The 22,681-nt window shown below is 38.9% G+C and overlaps 2 protein-coding genes across 3 annotated transcripts in view; one reads left to right on the top strand and one right to left on the bottom strand.

The window, feature by feature from the left end:
• Positions 1 to 2,760: 2,760 nt before the first annotated feature.
• LOC135413770 (basic salivary proline-rich protein 1-like) lies at positions 2,761 to 7,825 on the bottom strand. Its single transcript, XM_064653910.1, has 2 exons — positions 6,463 to 7,825; positions 2,761 to 2,968 (listed from the first exon to the last, which is right to left on the bottom strand). The coding sequence occupies exons 1-2, from the start codon at positions 7,823 to 7,825 to the stop codon at positions 2,937 to 2,939; spliced, it is 1,395 nt and encodes a 464-aa protein (XP_064509980.1). The 3' UTR covers positions 2,761 to 2,936.
• Positions 7,212 to 22,681, top strand: part of UBE2K (ubiquitin conjugating enzyme E2 K) — a 46,466-nt gene continuing 30,996 nt past the window's right edge. The window contains exon 1 of one of the 2 annotated variants that reach the window (XM_064652997.1): positions 7,212 to 7,345. In XM_064652997.1, coding sequence (XP_064509067.1) covers positions 7,283 to 7,345 — 63 coding nt within the window. In that variant the 5' untranslated portion in view covers positions 7,212 to 7,282. The remainder of the gene's footprint in view (positions 7,346 to 22,681) is intronic. The other variant, XM_064652996.1, reaches the window with a different exon arrangement.

The following is a 22,681-nucleotide window of genomic DNA, read 5'->3' as shown; positions in this document are numbered from 1 at the left end:
GGTGCTATGTTCTTTCTGGCCATATGGCCAAACTGGAGACAATCAGGTTAGGAGAACAACAAATCAGATTGTCTTGACTTGTATTCTTGAATTGGTCCTTACCAGTTTCTATGATTTCAAATGCAGTTTAATTAACTTTTTACACAGCTGTGGTCTAAACAGTGACTAGGGATTTAGACTTAATGATTTAACCCTAAATTATTATTCTACGGTAGTAAGATTAATAGAAAAGTTCAGGTTTTCTTTTTTCTAATACAAAATTGTTCTAGTCTCCAAAATGCAGCTATTTTAGGATGGTATCAACATATCAACAGCAATACAGCTTGACAAATTACCCATCTGTCATGGCTGAGCTCTTTCTGGATGATCTCTGACAAACTTAACTATTTTGTAAATTTTTATTGTAGACAGTTCCAAAAGACTTTCCTCAGTTGGATTTGATGCCCATCATGACAGATTATATTGTAGTTTAGCAAGATGGCCATCATTAGAAATAAGTTCAAATTCTAGTTACAATTTTCAAAAAGCCTTGTAATCAAAAATTGCTAGATTGAGCAATAATAGCTGAATTCAAGAGCACCAGATTTCTTTTTTTATTAAAAGGAATGGTATTGTCCTACCTTTCAGGATCCCTAAAATGTCTTGTGCTTTACAAAATAGAGAGACCATTGAAGGAATTCTTAACAGATGCAAAGTATACTGGAGTATGTTCTGTCTGTGGTTTCACTTCTGATTTTACTGCACATATTCTTGTATTTTACTGTGGTTATTCATACATCTTTAATGCATATTCTCCTAAAGGCTGGAAACCTTTTTTGAGTTGGGACCACATGTACTGTATAACACTATTGCCTGCAGGAGCTTAATCCATCTCTGCAGCCTGCATGGATGGCTCTGTGTCTCAAGGTACATACATGTAAGAGGAAAGCTGTTTAGTCCCATCCTTTTCTCCTCAAAAGACACAGTGATAATGTAGGAGAACCATTTACAACATATGCTCCCTGAATAAGTGTTGCCTGTATTCTCAAAGGAAAAGACAGAAAGCCAGGTGGAGGCATCCCAGAGACCTACATTTGATATATATGCTGTCAGTTGGACCACTTTGGACACGATGAGCTTCCCAGCAGTTAGCTTATCTACACTGTCAGGAATATGAAAATATTTTAGCAATTAAAGATCACTGCCAAAGAAAGGAGGTTTATTTTTCATCTACCCTGGATTCCCACATTCATTCAATTACTACTTCATAATTATTTGCTGTTCCAGTTCTAGTTCTAAACCCAACTCTCCTAATGAGAGACTCTACCCCCAATCACTTCAAAATATTAATGTCATTTTATCTTCTCTCTTACTTGCTTCATTTAGGTATTTCCCTGGCTACCACTGCACTAAACAAAAAATTTAAGCTTCCATCTTCAAGGTCCAATGTACTTCAGTCCTGATGACATTTACAAAATGGAGGTTTTTCTGAGCATCAGCCTGAAACTGATTTCAGCCCCTATTAGTTATTAAAATAGCAGCAATTGTTATTCAGTCACAAATCCTAAAGACATGAGGGGAAGATAATGTCCAGCTGGCCAAGAAAAGCTGTCCGGCTGCCCTTTTAAGGCAGTTCTAAGTCCCTTTTGTACCTTTCTATGAAAGGAAGATCACCATATTTAATTACATAAAGTTACATAGATTTGATGAGGTACTATAAGTTATTACATTAATAGATGGTAATACAAAATACTTAAAATGGGATAAATTCTTCACTCAGTGTAGAAAATGTTTCTGAGTGGAAAACAATATACCAGCAACATAGCATGATGACTAAATGCTTTGTATCGTGGACCAAGTTATCTCTTCCCTTATAACTCTAATATTCATTAAACTACTAATAATAGCCATGTTAGGTTGTGAAAACTATTTCTATATTCACAACTTGCTTTCACTTTGAAAGGACCCTCAAAAAGATTGCTATCTTCTTTTTGTAATAGGAAGAAAGTAGCGTAGCTTTACACATCTTCCTTTTTAAGAAAGCTTTTAGTTCCCTATAGTCAAATTGTCAGTCTGCAGATGCCAAATTTTTCAAGGTAGATGCTTGCTCCTTAAGAATATTAATAAACTGGGGACCTCCTGCAAAATCACAAGAACTATCTCACAGTTGTACCTGCTTTTTTTTTCCTTCTTTTTTTTTTCTTCATGAAGCCACAAGAAATGGCCCTTAGACCCCGAGGTGTGTGTACCACCAGTTGAAAATCACTCCTCCACAAAGAAGTGGAAGCTTAGAAACCCAGTAATTTTGCAAACAGACTTAAAAGCATTGAGTCTGTTTATATCTGTGTTTTCCTACCAGAAACATCAGATTCAGATGTAACATTAATTTAGAAGATATTGGCAGGCCACTAAATTAATAGAAGTCCAGGGTGTCCTGTCAATTTATAATAGAAGTTCATTACAAGTGAAGAATAATAGGGTGGTATTAAACTACCAAAAATTTCTGCACATTCATTATTTAATTAAAACTTTGCTATGTCTTGTTTAAGCCATAGATGGATTGATGTAAAATCAATACTTGAATTGATTTCTGGTCTAACTCCACTAAATCAGATGAATTTCATCATATGAATTCAAATTGAATTACTTCAGATCACTCTAATGTTTAGCTAGAACCCGTAGTGCCTTTTAATGCATGTATGTCAGCTGCTAATTACATGAAAAATCTAAATTGTTAAGTGCAGGCATCATGAGTGAATACCTTCTGTCTCTTCCGTAACATCCCATTAGTTTCTGTTCTCCTGGTTTTGGCATTTCTGCCTGCAGAACTCCTACAAGTTCTTCCTCAAGGCAGTGACAGTACCGTGAGCTCTTTGTAAGGCAAAGGGCTTCCCAACAGAGGGATCCGTCTCAAGCGAGCAAGCCGAACTGCCTGTTCCACCCAGGAGAGGGCACTCTCACACCTGGCCACGCAACCAGACATGGGCACCTATAGGAGGAACAGGAAAGTTAAGATGACAACTTAAAACTCGGTCAACTTGCACGACCAGTTAGTTATTTTTATAAATAAAGCTAATCTTTGCAATAAGTTGAGTCATCCAGATGCTGCTACAACAGGAACACACTATGACAGACAATAAACGTGTGGGCTAAATTTACTCGTAGACTCTGAAATTGCTGAATTATATGCAGCTAAAAAAGACAATTTCTGGCATGTAGGCCTCTCTGTTAAAAGCTGGGATCATAAAAAGAGAGCTGTAGGTGTAACTTCAGTGGAAAAAGAAGGTTAAATTTAAAATCGACCTAGTTATATGAATATTATTTGCTGCTGATTTTTTTTAAATAAAGCATTATTATAAATGAGCATATGAACATTTAAATGCAAATTGCATATAATCTAATACTAACATAGCCTTTAAAATTAATACTCATATAGATAGCTCATGAAATAAATAAAATAAGAATTAAAAATGCTACAGGTTCAACCCCTGTTTCTAAAGTAACTGAAATCAATATACATATCTCTTGAGACAGCTCTCCTCTCCAATAAGAAATCTTCCAGCAACAATGAGAGAAGATCAAGCCTGATAGTTTTGATTTTTCTAAACTAAAGCCAAGATGAGGAGGGGGAAGTCTTGTTATGCAAGATATAAAACAGCAAAAGAGGAACAGAATGCTGCATGCTGGAAAGCTATCATTTCAAAAATGTAATTTTCCTGTAATCATGGGGAACAACCTCAATAATTCCAAATTCTCTCTGAGTAATTCTAGTAGGAAAATATCCCATTGATATGAACAGAATAAAATTAGGAAAATATGGAAATGAGAAAAAGATCTCCAAGAATTTTAACTTGAAGAACATATATTTAATCATACTTAGTGGTGTCATAAACACGTTGAAGTCCCCAGGCAGTACACCAGGGTTGTGGGGCAGCCACAGTCTCAGAGAGATGGCCCATGCACATGGTGACTGTTTGGATGTACAGCGAGTCCAACACGCGCAAACTATGCATGAGCAACAGCCACTTTTCCATGAAAAGGTGGGCAACTGTGTCCTATATATAGGTTGTATGATAGACAACACTTCCCATATGACATGGGAAATGATACAGGATACATGATTTAGGAGGTTTGGTTATCCTAGCATTGGCTAATGAACATTGTCAGCCTTTCCCTATTGAGAGCTTGGGCTGAGGCCTTACAACCACTGATCTTATGTTACAGACACTGATCCGATTAACTTTACTCCTGCAGTAATCTTACATAGTTTGAACTTTATTTATATATGGTATCTCCTGCTCCCACTTCCAGAAGTACTTCAAAGCAATATACCAAACATAGTAAACAATATGGATACTCAGAATTGTATCTCCCGCTCTATTAGTTCTGATCAACACCAATGCACAAAAGAATAGATCAAACTGCAGCTGGTCTGTGAAAGTTGCTATTGAAAGAACTGTTTGGTTTGAGGCTAAATTGATGATAGGATCAATGAAAGAGCTATCTCCTGAAATCAGATACACTACAAAATTTTATAATTCAAAACGTGAGCTGACTATAGTCCATTGACTGAACATAGTCCATTGACTATGTTCAATGGACTAGAGTTTTACATTTTGTGTATGGATTTTTCTAAGGGCAAAAGACTAATGAGAACTTAATTCAGAGGATAAACACAGGACTATATTATCAACATACCATAAAATATACTATGGAGTCAGACATGGAAGTCACTGAAATCAACACAAAGAGGGGATGTTATAATTTTTTTTCTAAGCATTTTCTTATTTAACAAAAACAAAACAAAACCAAACAAAAAGCCCCAAACAAAAAAAAATCCTAAAGCAAACTAAAATAAAAACTCAAAGCCCCTATTCTAAGACTGCTAGTCTATGGTCCTGTTCTGTCCTAAAACCCTGTAGAATCTTCTGTAAAACAGTAAACTATAATAAAGCATAAAATATAGGAGGTATACAATGATAACCCCAGCATGCTGATTACATAAGGTACCAATTTTTATGTAATTTTGATCCTGTCAAAACTCATCATTGCTCTGTTCTACCACCTAAAAAGCCTTCCTATCTTTCAGCAAGAGAAAATTAACACAGTATATGGAGATTATGAAACAGCTGTGAGATAAGTGAAAGATGTGTTTTAAGGCAAGAGAAAGGCGTGGGGTATACTAAGGAAAAGAGATACAGTAATTCATATTATTCATTCAAATTTCATTTTTGCAGTAACAGACTCTGACATTTGTAATCCAAATGAGCACATGAAAATGAACCTAGGTACAAACCAGGCAAAATCATTGCCCTTTACTACGGCCCTTACTGGATGTCTACTACCTATAACATACAAGTATACTCACGGGAACACAAAGGACTCTGACACTTGATAAAGGTCATGTTTTCCACTCCATTCAGAGCAAAATCTGAATATCAGAAGATCAGCTTCTTTGTATGAGCTGTCTTAAAATATGTGAGGCATTTAACTCAGAGATTTTATGTACTACCTTTATAATTTTTGTCTATAGTACTCATAGGAGCACAGCACACCATAAACCGAACTTTCATCTAAGAGCTCTAAGAGGCAGAAAAGAGTTATTACCCTTACTTTACTGGTGAGAGCCAATGGCACAGAAAATCACAGCCTACCTCTTTCAAAAGGAACTTAAGACACATCAGTGGGACTTAGATGTCTAAATTATTCTGAAGATGAAGGTCCAAGATCATACCGTAAGTCATTAAAAAGAAATCAGGCCTACTGCAAAATGGTCCTTCTCAAAAAGTACTGAAAACCTCAGCTGAAAAGCTGCATTGTACAATACATTTAAAACAAGTTTCAGTCTGAAGAAGACCTAATTTGATGAACAGATGCCCATGGTACAACATTTTTGCAGAAAAATTGACTTTTTCCAGTCAAACCAAAGGGGAAGAGTAAACACACAGAGAAAGGACTAGATGCTTCTGTATACAGTTGCCAGATTTTTTTTTTTTGTTTGGCTCATACTTTCTTTACTGTGTATATAAACGTCAAAATGCTGTGTATACTAATGGAGATAAATAAACAGCACTTGCAGATGACAGCCATACCAGAAGTAGACATTTGTTGAGATAAATGTCTATGTCGTACATTGTCCTGCAGTGCACGGTTAAAAGGGGGCCCTATAAATTGTTTCTATAAACCTTAATGTCTTGAAAGCCTCTAGTTCCTGAATAAACAACAGTTCTAAATGCAATCTCACGTTCCCCTCTGAAAATCCATCTATGCCCTTCCATAGCTTGCCTTATTTTACACAGCTCAAGCTAGCAGGGATGATTAGTGTTATCCTATTTCAGATTCCAGAACAGAAGCAACATCTGTGGGTCCTCGTGTTTGCTTCTGCAATAAAACGTAACAGTCCATTAGGCAGGACAGACGTTCGGCTTTTAGTCTACTTTCAAAATCTTGTAGCAGAATCCGTAGAAAGAAACAGTTCCTTACGCTGTCCCCTCAGAGCTGCCTGTTCCTCGGCCTCCCGTGTGAGGAGACACCGGCGTCCGCAAAAGAAGGGTGAGGGTGGAAAGAGGGCAAGGCGCTGGTCCGGGAGCATAAGGGGAAAAACATAGATGGGAGCAGCTGTATGGGCCAGGTTGACTAGATTCTCAAGGCACCTGAGACATTCCTGTTTTTTTTTGCTCGGGGGCTTCCCTAGGAAACATGCCACCTGTTTCCTCTGGGACACCTCAGGCTTTTCCCCCGCTACCTCGGACCGGCCCTCCCGAGAGCGCTCCGTCACCCCTTCCCCAGCTGGTGCCTCGGGGTTCACCTGGTGCGGGGAGAGGGCCGGGCGGGAGCCGTGACAACACAACGGCCTCCGCAGTGGCCCAGGGCCCGCTGTGCCTGCGGGCTGTACCCGAGGAGGTTCCTCCTCACGCTCTCTCCTGGGCCCGCCCGGCCCGTGCCGGGGCGAGCGGCGCGAGCGGGTCTGCGGGCAAGTGTCCCTGGGGCGGGCGGCCAGCAGGGCGGACCCCTGCGCGTCCCCAGGTGGGCAGCGCACCCTTCCCCGCGGGGGCAGCGGGGAGGAGGTGGCCGAGAGCGCAGCCGCCTCGCCGGCACCGCCTGGCCCCAGCCCCGGCCCCACAACGGCCCCGGTGCCGCTCCGGCCGCGCTCTCGCGGCCCCTCCTGAGGAGCAGCGGCGGCCCCACCGCGCATGCTCGACGCGGGCGCCATTTTGGTGGGGCCGGGAGTTCTCCAGCGGAGCGACGGCGGAGCTCGCTGGGCCCGGCGCGGAGGGGCGGCGAGGGGGTGCCCGCTGCGGAGATGGCCAACATCGCGGTGCAGAGGATCAAGCGGGAGTTCAAGGAGGTGCTGAAGAGCGAGGAGGTCAGAACCTCTCCCCCTGCGCGCCGCCGCCACCCTCCCCCGTGTGAGCGTGGGCAGCGGGGGACGGTGCGGGCGCCCCGCCGGCCTGCGCGGGGACCCCGCTCCCCTCCCGGCCCCACCTCCCCGCGCCGGGGGTGGGCCCGTCCCGCGGCCTCGGGGAGGGGAATGGCGATTCCCGGGGAAACGGGGCCCGCTGGCCGTTGGGAGCCGGCGGAGGGGGCCGTAGGAAGCGCGGCGGCGGGGCCCGAGGAGGCCGGGCGGGCCGGCCCCCAGCGAGGGCTCCCGGCTGCCGGTGCCCGGGAGCGCTGCCAGGCCGGAGCCACGGGGCGGGGCCGGCCCGGCCTGCGGGGACCCCCGGCACGCGCCCTCCCGCGTCCGCCCGCGCGCCGCCGGCAGGGCCGGGAGCGGAGGGATGGATGGATGGATGTACGGATGGGGTGGATTGGTGAGGGCGAGGTGGGGGTACGTGACCCCACGCATCCCCCTCACCCTTTAGCTGACTCCTCTGGCCCGCCAGTACCAGAGACTGCGGGAGACGGGTTTAATGTTTGGGGTTTTTCTGAACGGTTGCCATTAAAAACCTATTTATTTAGCTTGCCTGTATACAGAACTTCCTTTATCCCACTGCAGGTTTACTCACCTTCAGATTGATGCTTTTAAAGCCTCACTCATTACAGTCATGTTACCTCGTTTCCTGAACAGTGTGTTCGGAGGTATTTGGTGGTCAGAAAGAGAGGCTGACTACCTTCAGGGCAACAGGAAAGAAGTTCGGATCAGTCTGGGGGGATATATAGCAGTGTTTGCAGTGTTATATCAATACAGCTTTTGCTGTGTCTGTGTCTGAGTTGGTGGACGTCAGCCAGACAGGTTTTAGTGGTTGTGTCGTCATTGTCCTACTTGGGATGATGTTGCAGGTTAGATGCTTGTGAAATATTAATGTGAATATGTAACTCTTAAAGATGGTGTTTTAGAAATCTGGATGTATTCACAGAGGAAAAATTGGGAGGATAATTTTTGAAAGGTACTAATGGCTTAAGGAAAACATATTAGGGTAGCAGTAGTTGATGTGCTTTTAAATTGTGTGCTAAGAGCATTGTTGCTATGCAGCTTGAACTAGCACCTAGAAAAATGTAAGGGCCTTGTTTTACAGCTGCCTTCAGAGCCCAGGCTGATTTTGCCAAGCTATTGGACTGCAAATACAGAATTGTGTGTAGACTAAGGGAAATTTCTAGGTGGATACCTTTATACCAAAGCTAGATCTAGACCTCATACCCAATATAACCAGCTGATACTGTGGAAACAAAGAAGTCTCTATTTGGAAGTGCTGAGTACAGGCTTCAAGACCCTTTTTTTTTTTTTTGGTTTATGTAGAAAAAAAAAAGAAGCCTTAACTGAAATAGGTTTTGGGGGAGGTCCATGCTAAATTTTCTTACTGTAAAGGTTGCCTCTAGTGTGTGCATTTTTCATTATTCCTATTTGTTTAGTCTATGCACTGAAGGGCCTAGTACTGAATTTTGGAAATGAATACTACTATAAAATAGCCCTTAAGCTGCCTAAAGCTTCCAGAAATAAGACCATAATTCTTATGAAACTCAATTTATGGAATTTGAAAATTATGGTAGAGAAGACTGGTATTTCTTCTTTTTTTCTGCCACTAGCGAGCTATACATGAGTGTTACACTGATGTAGCAGTATGTATAAAACTGCTGTTTACAGACTATACTAGCTCCCCTGCCTTGAATGCCAAATTTCAGCATTACTCAATGGTTATCAAAGTTGCAAGCAAATGTTTTTTGTGAACATTTGTACATTCCAAGGCAGTCAAACTGTGGTATCAGTATCACTTTTCACTGAATGTGAAAATACGTGGAGTGAGATAGTGAATAAAAGTCCAACTAAATACTACAAATCGCAAAAGAACAAAAAAAGGTTTTCTTTCTGTGTACTAAAATTCTTATTAGACTTTGTTTCTTTAAAAAAGAAAAAGAAAAGTTTTTCTTAAATGGTCATGGTAAGTTTGTTATTTAGAAGTTTTTAAGTCCCTCTCTGAAGGCAAAGTGGCTCACATTACCTGTACTTAAATTATTCTAGATTTAATGCTTTGAGTTACACTTGAACATGAAGAGCAGCCCCCTCCCCCGTTTCCTTCTAGATGCAGGAGGAGCACAAATGCCTGGGGAAAGGGGCAGGCACACTGGGAAAAAGTAATTAATTTAATTCTGAAAAGTGTGTTTATCCTTGCTATGGGAAAAGATCTATGAATCCTCACTACTCATAGGACTAAATATACTTTTCATATTACTTAGCACTTGAGTTAAATGTCATTTCTGGGAAATCACTAAAATATGGAATATTATCTTGCTCTTTGGTTTACAGGAAAGAGATGAAGGATGTTTAATTTTTTTTTAAGTTGAGTTTGGGGCTTCTTGAGTATTTTGTAAAGGTATTTTAAGTCTTTTCACACTTGAGCTTTATTATTTCTATTTTATCATAAACCCTACACATTAACTTAATAAGTAGTGTATTGTGTATTTAAGAGACATCCCTGCAACTTTGCATCTCTTAAATATTTGAATTAAATAGATGAAACCAGCAACAATTTCTTTGTCAGGGATGCTCTCCAAGGTATGATTTAAATAACACTTTTTACTTTTTCTGTGCAAAGAAACCTTTACAATTCTGAGGTAGATGAGGTACTGTGCATCTCTAACAAATATGAAGCTGTTAAGTTAGTCTAGGAAGTAACTTGACTGGTTAAATATGTGTACTATACTGTATTATGCTAAGCTTGTATTAAAATTCTAAAATGAGTAGACAGTACATTAAATCAGATCACGGTCCTAGTCTAGGCAAGGGGTCAGTTGTTCACCTTTATCTCTTTCCTTTTTCTGTTGTTTCATTAATCTGATACCTTTTTTATGAGCTGAAATTCAAAAGCCACAAAATGTGTTTGCAACAGAAGTATGAAGCTGCAGCATGATGGAGAAACCAAAAAATAGGTGGAAGAATAGTATCCCACTTTTAGTAAGTAGTAAAAGGTTTTGGTGAAGGTTATCTGGTATTATTTTAAAATAGAGTTACTGGAATGCTGCAGTAGGTAGCCAGATCCTTACCTGCTCTCTGTTTATAAGCAGCTGTCTTATGAGAGGAAATTCTAGTCATTATTAAATGCCAGACATGTTGAAAAATCTTGTGGTCACTTAAAGACTGATGCTGAGACGTGTTGTAGTGGATCAGGTATGTTAAACATTATGTGTGGCTCATTTTCATATTTTAATAGAGCATCAGTGTTACACTTCTAAAAAATTATGCTGTGCTAGCATTGAAGGATTCAATGTTTAATTGGCCATCCACTTTCTTTTATCACGTGAAAATGTAAGGTATTTTCTAGCCATCTGTAAGTCAGAGGCTAATTGACACTTTTTGCAGTGAAACCTCTGCTCTGATACTGAAGGTAACACACTGGGAAGCATAGCTTCCTCCTAGCAAGGAGAGAGACTGGTATATGTGAAGTGTTCTCCTCTTACAGATGAGAAGAGGCAGACGTTTATGGGAGGTAAACCCAGGTAGAGCTTTGAACAAATGAAACTCAGCTGCGGTTATGCAATACGAATATCTGCATGAACAGATCTGTGAAGTAGCAGGTGAAATTTTTAACTTGGTTGAAATCAAAGTAGCATTCAAGCAGAGACAGTAGGTTAATGACAAAAATGTGAAGTACCTAATTTTTAAGAAGGAAGTGGATATTTGTTTTGGAGTCTGCTATGTGTTTTCGTGATTTACAGGAGCAGTAATAGTAGTCTGCCACACTGTATCCCTTCTTAGACTTTTAAAGACCTATTGAGTAGCTCTGGTGTTGCCTTTTATCATTGCCTGTAGCAATCTTGTGATTTATGTCAGTTTATAGTGAGATACTAAGTGGCATCTCTGAAATTTTCTTGCTTTTTGGAAAAGCAAGTACTTAATCTTCAGGCTCGGAAAAACTCCATTACTTTGGTTTGTTTATATTTGGGCAGTCTTGGGTGATAGATACTGAATTCACTAAGATGGAAACTTTTAGTAGTATTTGTGCTTTAGTGTTAATAGAAGGATGCTTGGTTTTCCTCCTATTTATCATGTAGAATCAACGCAGATATATAACAATGAGATGTCTTCTGTCTTCTGTTCTGGTTCCTGAGCCGTGTTTTAAATAGTATCCATTTTATGCTGATGCATGTGCTTAACTTTTGGTTTGTAAGAGTAGTCACATTGAAGTCAGTAGAGGTTTAGTGAGTGCAGTGAAATTGTTGTCATGGTTTAATCCCAGTGGGCAACTGGGTATCGTGCAGCTGCTGATTGGACACCCCACTCCCCACAATGGAATGGGAAGGAGAACTGGAAAAAGGTAAAACCCATGTGTTGAGATAAAAAAAGTTTAATGATTGAAATAAAGTAACAAATTTTAGTAATAGTAATGAAAAGGGAGATTACAAAAAGAGAGAGGAATAAAACCAGGGAAAGACAGGGGATGCACAGTGCGATTGCTCACCACTTGCTCACCTATGCCCAGCCCATCCTTGAGCAGCAACCAGCCAACCTCCTGGCCAACCCCCAAGTTCATATACTGAGGGTGACATTCTGTGGTAGGGAATATACCTTTGGCCGGTCAGGTCAGGTCAGTTCAGGTCAGCTGTCCTGGCCATGCTCCCTCCAAACTTCTTTTGCACCTCCTTGCTGGCAGAGTACGGGAAACTGGAAAGTACTTGACTTAAAGTAAGCACTACCCAGCAACAACTGAAACATCTGTGTTATCAACATTATTCTCATACTTAATCCAAAACACAGCCTTGTACCAGTTATTAGGAAGAAAATTAGCTCTATCCCAGCCAAAACCAGAAAAACTGTTTGTGTGAATAAAGTTAGAGTGTGCTTAGTTAATTAAAAGGCATAAAGGTAAAAAAGGTGTAAAAATAAGAACTTTTAAACTACTGTTATTATATTGGTATCAATCTCTCTTCAGTCTCTCAAAAGGCTTGCATATGATTAAAAAGGTGTGTGGGGGAGAGTGTCAGCACATTGGAGCACGAGACTGCTATGTAAAGGAATCTTAGTAGGCTGGAGAAATTAATGTGCTGACAGGAACCTTTTGAAGTTCAGCTGAGGTAGGTACCAAGTCCTCCACCTGGGAGGAAGTAACTCCATGCATCAGTACATACAGTATGGGGACTGACTGGAAACAAAGCAGGAAAAGAACTTCATGACCTAATGGGCATCAAGTTGAACAGGATTCAGCAGTGCTCTTGTGGCAAAGAAAGCCCTGCACATACTGGGTTACATTAGCAAGAATGTAGTCAGTGGGTTGTGAGAAATGATTTTCCACCTCTGTTCTGTGCTTATGAGACTATATGTGGTGTACTGTATCCAGTTTTGGGCTTTCCAGGGTAGGATGTTGATATATACTGAAGTGAGCCCAGCAGAACACCATCAATGTGGTTAAGGGAGTGGAGCACAAGATGTGTGAGAAGAGGGTGAAAGAGTTGAGAACTATTCAAAGGGACATCTTCCTATTATTCAAAAATACCTGATGAGAGGCTCTTGAGAAGAACCAGACTTGTCTCGAAGTTCACAGGGATATGATGAGAGGCAACAGACACAAGCTGGGAAATTCTGACTAGACACTGGGGAAGAAAATTACAGTGATAGTAGCCAAATGTTTAAACAGATTCACCAGTGAGATTTCAGAATTTCTCTCCTTGGAGGTGTTCAAAACTCAGCAGGTTCTTGAGCAACTTGCTCTCACTGGACCTGTTTTGAGCGGAAATAAGGACTAGAGGCCACCCAGGTGCCTGTTCCTACGTTATTCTGTATTTCTAGTATGAGTTTGTTTTTAAATTACTGGGTTTTTTTATGTTTGTGAGAGAAACATCAGTTCCAGCTCTGTCACCACATCTGGTATACCTTTCCCCTGTAAATAAATTGAATTTTAACGTAGACTGTTTCTTTTTAGTTCAGAAGTTTTCACTATTGTCAGACAATAATGAATACTCTTCAAATTGGAGACTGGATAGATGCAAAGCTGGGAGATGCAAAGCTGTCAGGGTTTTTATGTTGAACAAGTTCTGGTTAGGAATCCTAATGTTAGAGCAATTATGAGATCTGTACTGCTTCTTTAAGCTTCATTTCTCTGAAATGTGAAGATTATCTTAACTTTAAAATAGTTGTTTGTGAGATCTTTATTACATTGCCAAAAGTAATTTTGTCTACTGTGTTTTTCAAGCCATGCCTATGATTTTAGGCAAGACAAGGTTTAGACCTGTTTCCTCTAATTGTATAAAAAGCATGGTAAAATGCCATTACTGCGCATCTTTGGTTTTCTTAATTCTGTCTGTGATGTGTTTGGTTATATTTTCCAGTTTGTGCTGGAAAATAGTGGAGAATGAATCTGTAATTCTTTGTCATTAAACGAGTTTGACCATAAGCCACTTTTTTGGTAACTGAAGAATGCATTTACAAAATGCATTTACTAGGAAATGTTAAGAAAACTGCATATTATTCTTGCTTCTGAGGTGCTCTTTCTGAATTACTAATTTATTTGTAGTTTAACACCTCTGTACCTGAACCGTGTAGCTCTTTTTCAAGTTCTGTGAATATAATACCATTGCACTTTTAGGATCAGTATTGTGTAGATACTCATCAGTACTAGTATTATGAATATTACTTAAATCTGTGATTAAAAATACTTAACAAACAATGTTAGTGATCATTTGACCCAGACCCGTGAGTTGGCCAAGTATTGGTAGTGGGAATAGTGCAGGGAAGGCAAGATTCACTGCTTATTCCTCTGGTTGGTTGGTGGCATTTTTTTGTGTTAATGTGTATCCAGTTGAGTCCAGATTTCTAATGAGTGGTCTGCATATCAGGCAGAACCCTGAAGATTTGGGGAGTAAGTGGAAAACAGAAAAAAACCGCTTGGTCTTCACTGGAGTCAGGCTCATTTGGTTGTCTTTGGTAATCTCTTAAAAACCTGAGGAAAGAGAGCAGTCCCTGGTTACAGGAGTGGGTTACTCAGTTTAGGATTAGGAGTTAGACAGGAGCTGGTGATGGTACCCTCTGACCACAACTCTGTGGACCTAAAAGGATGCTAGGAGTTAGCCAACCCTTTAACAATTCCAGTCTTCCATTCATTCTTCCGTGCTTGTTTCCAGGAGTTTAGCTTTAATAGGAAAGAATTGTACAAGTCTTAAGGTTAGTTCACTTTACTTAGTATGAAATCTTAAAAAAATTAACATTTTATCCTAGTAAATTTGTATAAGTATAAACTTTAAGACAGCGCTGGTTAACAATCCAGTCATGAGTTGTGCAGTGGTCTTTATTTTGCTTTAAGCTAGTGCAGGTACTTAATGTAGTTCTTAAATTATTCACCTGTTAAATGGTTCTAGCTTGTTCCATAATCCTAATAAGGATTATTGTCATTACTGTCCTCTATCACTTTACAGTAATAATTGCCGCTGGTATTAAATTGAGAAAATACTTTTGGTTAAACTTTATCATTAATATGCAGGCTATCTTTTTTGTCTTCGACAAGCTAGGTAAAACTTTGATGCAATTAAGTTAAGAAAAGTAACCAAGTAAGTTCTTTTATGGCAAAGAGTAGGAATGTTGACAAATATTCTATATGACACTTTAGGGATGTTTCACAGAATCACAAAATATTCTGAGTTGGATGTCGTCCACTTTTGCACTCTTGAATTATTTAGCATTTTCCCTTTGGATTGTATTTGTGTTAATATTTTTAATATTTGAATTCAGAGTACTTGAATATGCTTGCCATGAGTATTTAATAAAATAGAGGATGTGTAATAAATAAGTCACCTCTGTGAGCAGCAAAAATAATCTTGTTTGAGGACCAGATCTGTATCTGTTGGTCTGGTGTATTGTAACAGAATTGTGCTGAGGCCATGGATTGCTCTTGTCTAGTCTTCAAAGTGTCTGCACAGGAGGCAGATGTTGTGAGTATCCCTGGCTATAGAAGAAGCTTCATTTGGTGCTTATGCTTTATTGGACACCGTGAAAGTCAGTCCTACAGTGTGACTCCAGTTTGGCTATGCTGACGTCTGAGAGAGCTGGGCTCATACTGTGTATCATTCTTCTGTTGGAATGGTAATAGAGGTGTCCTGTCTGCCTCTGTTGTCACTAAACACAAAGGAAACTAATTGAAGTTCATTATTTCATAATTTGTATTCATTAATGGCCAGTAAGACGAACAGGTCATCGGGAAAGGAAAGAATAATGATTTGTATAAGTCTAGTTAGTGTAAAAAAGACAGGTTTAAAGTGATGTGCCTTCAGATCCTAAAAAAAGTCTATAGAGTGTTTTATGAAGGGAGGAAAAAACCCAAACCCACAAATACATTAGTCATGTTTTACTTAAACAGGTAGTTTATTTCGAGCTGAATATTTACCATGTTTTATTTTTAGCTGAAAATAAACTGTGAGAAAGTATTTTTAAGACTTTGCTGTGTTAGGATGTGTTAAAGTACAGGAGGCTATTATGAAATGAGGTAGCATATAGGAATGGAAATTATGGTAGCTGTGTTGTATTTGCCTCCTTTCTAGAAGCCTCTTAGAGCCTTCATGGTGTTTAGGTAAGCTCTTCCACTTTGGAATAAGGGTGTCCATGTGGAAGGCTAGTACAGAAGAACTATTCTGAGCTACTTTCACAAGTCTTCAAGCTCTGGGACTGTGAGTGAATTAGCATAATCAATTTAAAATGAGCTGAATCCTGTGATTCCTTTATGTGTAGAATTGCTAACAACCTAAGTAGGGTAAGACATACAGAACTGACTGCAGAGTCTGCATCAAATGGCTTTGTATGCTTATAAAATGACTAATTTGAAGTATGGCTCAAAACGATTCTTAAAGCACCTTTATCTTCAGGGTTTTTCAGTTGTTCTGCATCAAAAACAGAATCATGCATAAAAAGATAAGAAAAATCCATTTTGCTTATTCATTTAGGCTTTCCTGAAGGGGATTACCCAGAAGGAGTCCTTCCCACTGTGCCTGCTCTGATGCTGAGTATCTCAGTGGCGCTCAGGTCAGGTTTGAACAACTCCTGCCTGTGGTTAGTGCTCCGAGGTGCTGTAAATATCTTGCACAGCCGGACAAAGCCTGTGCTGTGCAGGAGCCCTTAACACTCCTGTGCTGGTGTAACACTGCAGATAGGTACATGGCTATCATGGCCCAGCTTAGCAGTTTAACCACCCCATCCCTTGGTGAGACAAGCAGGGATTGTGTAACTGCACTTAGGGTTTATGCCAGGAGAGCTGTGTCGCTTACACCTCTGTGTGTCCGCGACTGACGCAGTGATTTTGTCAGAAATAGTTTAGACAGACACTAGAGCTGAAGTTTCAAAATTCTTTTAAGTTGTTCTAAGGCAGTGCCAAGAAGCAGTGTCACATTCCTCTTGCAGCCTCATCTTCTCTTCCGCTTTTGTGCTCCTTCTCTTACTTGTGTTATTCATGTGAATCAAATCAGGGTTTGGTTTAAAATGAAAGAACTGTCTTGATGATATAGTTTTACTTCAGATTTTTGCTGTGCAGGTGTATGAATGCTTACACAAAATCTTACCCCCTTTACATTAGTTCTGCCGGGACCAGAAGGAAAGTAGGATCTTGGCCACTGTCAGACTGGTGCTGTGGAAGTACAGTCTCTTAAGTTTTTTTGGTAGTGTGATGTTTTAACAGCTGAACATTAGCTACCTAAAATAAAAGTTTAACTAGAACTTGGTGATTTTCCGGGTCAAACTCTAGCAAAATGAAGATGTTTTTAATATTTGAGATTTTAATATTTAAGGTGAATATTTGAGATGTATTCCTGACAGGAAAAGAATATCCCTCAGTATTGTCCTTCTATGTAAACATGTGATAATACAGAGTTTAAAGTTTGGTACAGATTTAATCTCTTGATAAGATTATTTAATAAAATGTTTTAACAAGATGGATTTAATAAGTAAAATTGTGATAAATATGAAAATTGCAAACTAATTTCCAGTAATACAGAACTCACACTATTCATCTTGTAGCTCCTTAGATACATTAAAATACAAGTTTTTTATTAGTAACATAGTATTTTGATCAGTAAATGAAAAAAATAATATGCAAAAATAATGTCACTTTTACTGAAACAGGCATAATTCTAGAAAATATGTGTTGATAGAGTGGGATGAAATAGAGTGTAAAATGAGGAAGAACTTCCATGACTGAATAGTTAGTATGTTCAAAGGATGTGGGAGCATTTTAATAAAAGTGCATTTCTTGGTATTGACCTTTTCTTATCTAGGAAGACTGCTCTTCAATGTGCTTTAGACAGAAGCGTTGCCTCTCTTCTCCTTACCCTGCCCCAGCGTTGGGTTGTTTCACCATAGCATTGCTCTGTGCTTTGAAGGTCAGCAGGAGCTCTCTCTGAGAATGCAAATGTGATCTGCTGATCTCAGCTGATAGTGCAGCTCTTAGACTTCGTAGCCCTCTGGTAATTATGTGACATTTTTGCTTCTCGTCTTAATAATAACAACCTCAGGCTCTGGAGATGCACTGAGGTGCACTCTGTTCTGGCTTTTAAGCTGGAGTGAGTCTGAAGGAACACTTCGGTAGTATTGAACTACTCCCTCTCGCTTTGATAGCTCTTTGAGGAGGGCAGCAGCAGGAATATAAAACTTTTTTTTTTTATTTTAAGTTGAATTTACCGTTCTGCTGCAGGACAGTGTGCTGCACTTTGCTTCCTAGCTGAGTGATACCTCCTGCCTTTTTGCTGTTTTCCCATTTCATGCATAAGAGTGAACAAGCGGATGCAATGTACTTACTCTGAGCTGCTCTGCGGTAGCAAAGGGGTTAAAAAGGGAGACTGTTGGTTTGAAAAGAAGTGATGCCCGAGGATTTGAGAGGAGAGGCTGGTAGTTGACTTCTTAGAAGGCAGTTTAAGAGGTGAGCTTTTGATAGGAATGTTCCTATCTGGCATATCAGTGAAGGGGGGAGAGCCCAATCATTTGGACTGAGTTGAGAAAGGTCAGGGAACCTTAGCCAAAGAACATAAGAAAATAATGGGGCATTTATTGCAAACCAAAATTCCTCTGAATTATCCACAGATTTGCAAGGTGTTGGGAAATAGGATAAGAATGAACTTGGTTTTGATTTTTAAGTTATTAATTTAAATAATTGTTTAATGGAGTGAACGGCTACTGAAAGATTGGAGTCTTTTGCTCGACACATTGACTCAGAGTACTTGCAGCCGTTTGCTAAAACAGCGTTGTGGATTTCATTGTGATAGTCAATCAGGTGATCTTTTTCTGTAAGTCTCTTGAGATATGTTCCTGCCAGATTTTGGTGCAGAGTAAGATTGTTGTGGTAGAATATAAAATAGGGAGGAGCGTAAGAAGAGTTTTATAAGACACTAGTAATTCGAAGTTGCTGTATATATAGTTACCATAAGTTAATGTTTCTAGCATGGCTTCAGCCTAGAGTGAAGGATTTCTTACTTAAATTGTCCTGTTAAATATTGAACCTTATAATGTCAGTATAAAATGTTTAGATGTTCAAAAGTACTTCACTTTTGTAAGTTGTGTCTGTATTAAAGAAGTAACTAAATTTTTACTAGATTTTAGATAGGTTAAAAAGTGGTTATTGCCAATTTACCTCGTAGAAGAATCGAACAATAATTTAAAAATCCTATCCTGAAAGATAAAGAAGTTATTTTATTTTGTTGCTGTGATTAGGGAAACAATTAGTGGTAGAAAATGTTTTGTTTTAAATGCACAATCTGCTTCACTAATGACTGGACTTTGTCCTTGGTTGAGAAAATTCCAGAGAAATTTTTCAAATTTTTCCTTAATCCTTGCTGAAATTTTGGCAAGTGCATTCTTTAACATTTTTGTTACTTTCTTAAAACTCTTCATTAATGTGTAAGCTGCTGGTTTTAAAACCCTAAATGATTAGAGAGTTTTAATACTTAGCTGCATTTATTGCAATTAGACTTGTTTATCTCTACACATAATTTATCACTTATATATGTGTCTTTTCAGGTTAGGTTTTTTCTAGTCTGGTTTTGTTTTGTTCATATGTATTCATACATACATATGTTTCTAGAGTTTTCTATGAGTTCTTTTCTATAAAAGCAAAGTAAATTAAGAGAAAATAGAAGTAGTTGATCCAGTATAGAGTATGTTCCCCTCAAGATGGAGCAAAATCGTGTTATAGGACCAGTAAAATCACAGACTGCTATATGGAATAGTGGGGTTTTGTGATTTTTGGGTTTGGTTTCTTTTATACACAGTAATTCAGAAGTAACCACTGAGTTTAAAATTCCAAATATAAGTCTGTTTAAGGTGGTTTTGTGTGCATGTGTGTGTGTGTGCACATTGTTTTTTGTTTTTATAAGTCCTTATTTGCCATCTTGGCCGTTATAGCCAAGACATTTGATACGAATTTTACACATGGTGTCTCAATATGTAAGGTGAGATAGATAGAACATGCAAATAATAATTCAGTTTGACACTACTTTATTATTTTTAACTAATGTGCTGAACTGAAGTTACTAATATTGCTAATAACATAGTTTCTTTTCCTTTTTTTGTTCTGACCCCAATAGTTAAAAACATAGTATGTTTGCTAATGGATGTATTTACATTTCTTTAGAGTAATTTTATTATACAAGGGTTAAAGGTCTAATGTTAAGGTATTGTCATGGGGGGAGTAAGTAGAGCTAATTGGTTCTAGGACAACCTCAGTCAAAACTATTTTGTATGTCGTCATCATCCAGTATTAAGTTTATAATGTTTGGTAGCCATGGCTGACATGGAAATGTGAGGGATTTATTTCGGGTTTGGGGTTTTTTTCTTTCCAGTCAAGAGGGTTCAACATAGATGTCAAAACTGCTGACCATGTAATTAAAAAAAAATTAATTAAAAACTACTTATTCCTGCATTTTTAGTTCAACCTACCAGTATCTATCTGTACATTATCAGTACATTGCCAGCACTGATAATAGGCATTTTATGCTGATTACTTGAGGTTAACTCTATGGTAGTCTGTTTATCAAAATAACTGAAGAATTTGGAGACTTTCTTAGAAAGCATAAAGAATTCTGATGCACTTGTAATTCCTACTTCTAAAAAAAGTAATTTCCTCTACCTTCAGTCTTCAAGAAGTAGACTTATCTCAAGATGAAACTTTGACTATATAATTTTCTTTCGCTTTTAATAAATACAGTAAATTGTATTTTGCATGTGGGGAAATAAAAGTTTAGAACAATGCAGTTTTAAATATCTTGTCTTAATGTGCTCCTGTGGTGTTGATATGTAATGGTTTTGTCTTTTATCTTATATGAAGGAAAACTTTGGATTTTTAAGAGTAGAGGTACTGGACAAGTAGAGGATAATAGGCCATGAATAACTATCGGTGAAAGAGTTTTTTAAAGGCAGGTTGGAGAACAGAGAAAGAGATGGTATGGAAGGCTCAGGAAAAAGGTTGGATTAACTGCAGAAAGAAGACAGGCCCTCAAATGGGGGGCTCCTTGTTAAGACTTGTAGACTACAGTGAATAAAGAGAACAGAAGAGCCTGTTGTCTGGTGAGAGTAGGGTGCAGAGCTGCTCTCTAAAAGGATTTTAGTAGAAGTGAAGATGTGTGTGATGAAGTCTTCATAGTGGCAGAACTTATTCTTTAAAGTTTCTGCTGGAGTGGGTTGTGTGTTCTGTACTAGGAAGATAACTCAAATATAAAACTACAGTGTAATTCTGGATTTTTTCTTTTAAGAGGAGGCAGGTGAAGACAAGTCAAGATATTATTGATCAGTGGCTACTGTGGTAAATGTGATCGAGTGTCCAAACTTTGGAAGATGCTCACAGAATGATGCTTCACGAGGGATTGATTCCTCTGAGTTTCTTTTTAGAGATAAGGCTTTTATAATGGATAAAAGTGCGTAATGTGAATCTTCCTCAAGTTGTCTGCATCGTGCTTTTAGTGTAATCTCTGTGCTTGAGTTTAGTTTCCACAAGACAATAGAATTGGTTAAGCATGACTACCTATAGCAGTGCAGAAAGAATCTCAGCAGTTGGGTTGGTCTACAAGACAACAAATCTTTTGACTAGAACCTTAGTGTGAAGTAGGGGATGCATTAAAAAAGAAAAAAAGGCTATGCATAATCCATCTAGAATATGAAGAAAAAAAAATTAGGGAATGGCATCATGCCTTATATAGTATGTTGTGTCAATGCTCCTTTCTCTGTGTGTTGGAGTTTTTTTGTTTGTTTTGTTTGGAGTTGCTTTGGTTTTTTTTTTTCTTTTGGTCAGTCTTGATCAAAATAATTTTCAGGTATGGTGATGGGAAATTCTAATAGTGTTGGACTTGTAGACTTCTAGGAAAGGATTTTGCTGATGGATGTTTGGGTGTTGTATTGTTACAGAATTTAACTTTGAAATTGTAGAAATAAATGCCACTAGTAATGGCATGGCTAAAATTACAGGAATTGCTAGCCCACTGATTTAGAATTGTTACTGAATTAACAGGAGGTGATACTGTTTTAGACTTGGTATGAAAGTATAATGAGGTCTTTGTAGAACTGCTTCTGGAAAATCAACTTGGGACGTGAGATCACAAGTTGATTCATAAATTCTTTGTGAAGATCATAGGTGTCAGAGAACTTCTGAAGAACTCTGCTATTGGTAGGTGTGGAGGCCAGGGGTTTATTCTGTAAGAACTGCTTAAATTAAATAATTTTATTCTACTTGATACTTATTAAAGGGAAATATTATAGGACAACATTCCAGATTTAATTTGATTAACAATCACTTTGTGCTGTTTCTCCAGGGGTGAGGGATAAAGCAGTAATTGTCAAGGTCAAGCTGAGCTGGACATTGAAAAGTATCAGAATAGCATGAAAAAAGGATCTTCAGCTATGTAAATAAAAAATGAATGTGTTATATGAAGGGCACGGTAGCATTTAAGTATGAATGCAAAATTAAATTAATCCTTGCACTGGAACAGTGTAATATAGCCTGCTGTTTTTCCTTAAGGTTCTGTGCAAAAGAAATAAAGGTATGGAGACAGCTACAGCTGTAGTAATAAAAGCAGTCATCTCAAAGGGGGGAACCAGGACCACTGACTCTTGAAGAAAATTGAGTTTAGCAATAGGGGTGTGCTTGGTTGCTTTTTAACAAATTTATTGATTTGGGAATGATTTGTTGTGAAAAACAGCTAGTGTGGTACTAATTGAAATTGAATATGAAGGCAAATATCTAGGCTACTAAACAGTGTGCAGGACACTGAAGAAAACCAGAATTACAGTAGAAAATGGAGCAAGCTGCAGCAT

This window comes from Pseudopipra pipra, chromosome 4, assembly GCF_036250125.1.
Source record: "Pseudopipra pipra isolate bDixPip1 chromosome 4, bDixPip1.hap1, whole genome shotgun sequence".
NCBI classification, from domain to species: Eukaryota; Metazoa; Chordata; class Aves; order Passeriformes; family Pipridae; genus Pseudopipra; species Pseudopipra pipra.
Note: the sequence above shows the minus strand (reverse complement) of the source record. Positions and strands in the feature narration are given on the sequence as shown.

Coding starts and splice junctions, on each gene's coding strand:
- LOC135413770 (XM_064653910.1), bottom strand. CDS start 7,825: ATGCGTGGGGTCACGTACCCCCACCTCGCCCTCACCAATCCACCCCAT. Junction 2,969..6,462: donor GGCAGCTCTGAGGGGACAGC/GTAAGGAACTGT, acceptor TTCCTCCTATAG/GTGCCCATGTCTGGTTGCGT.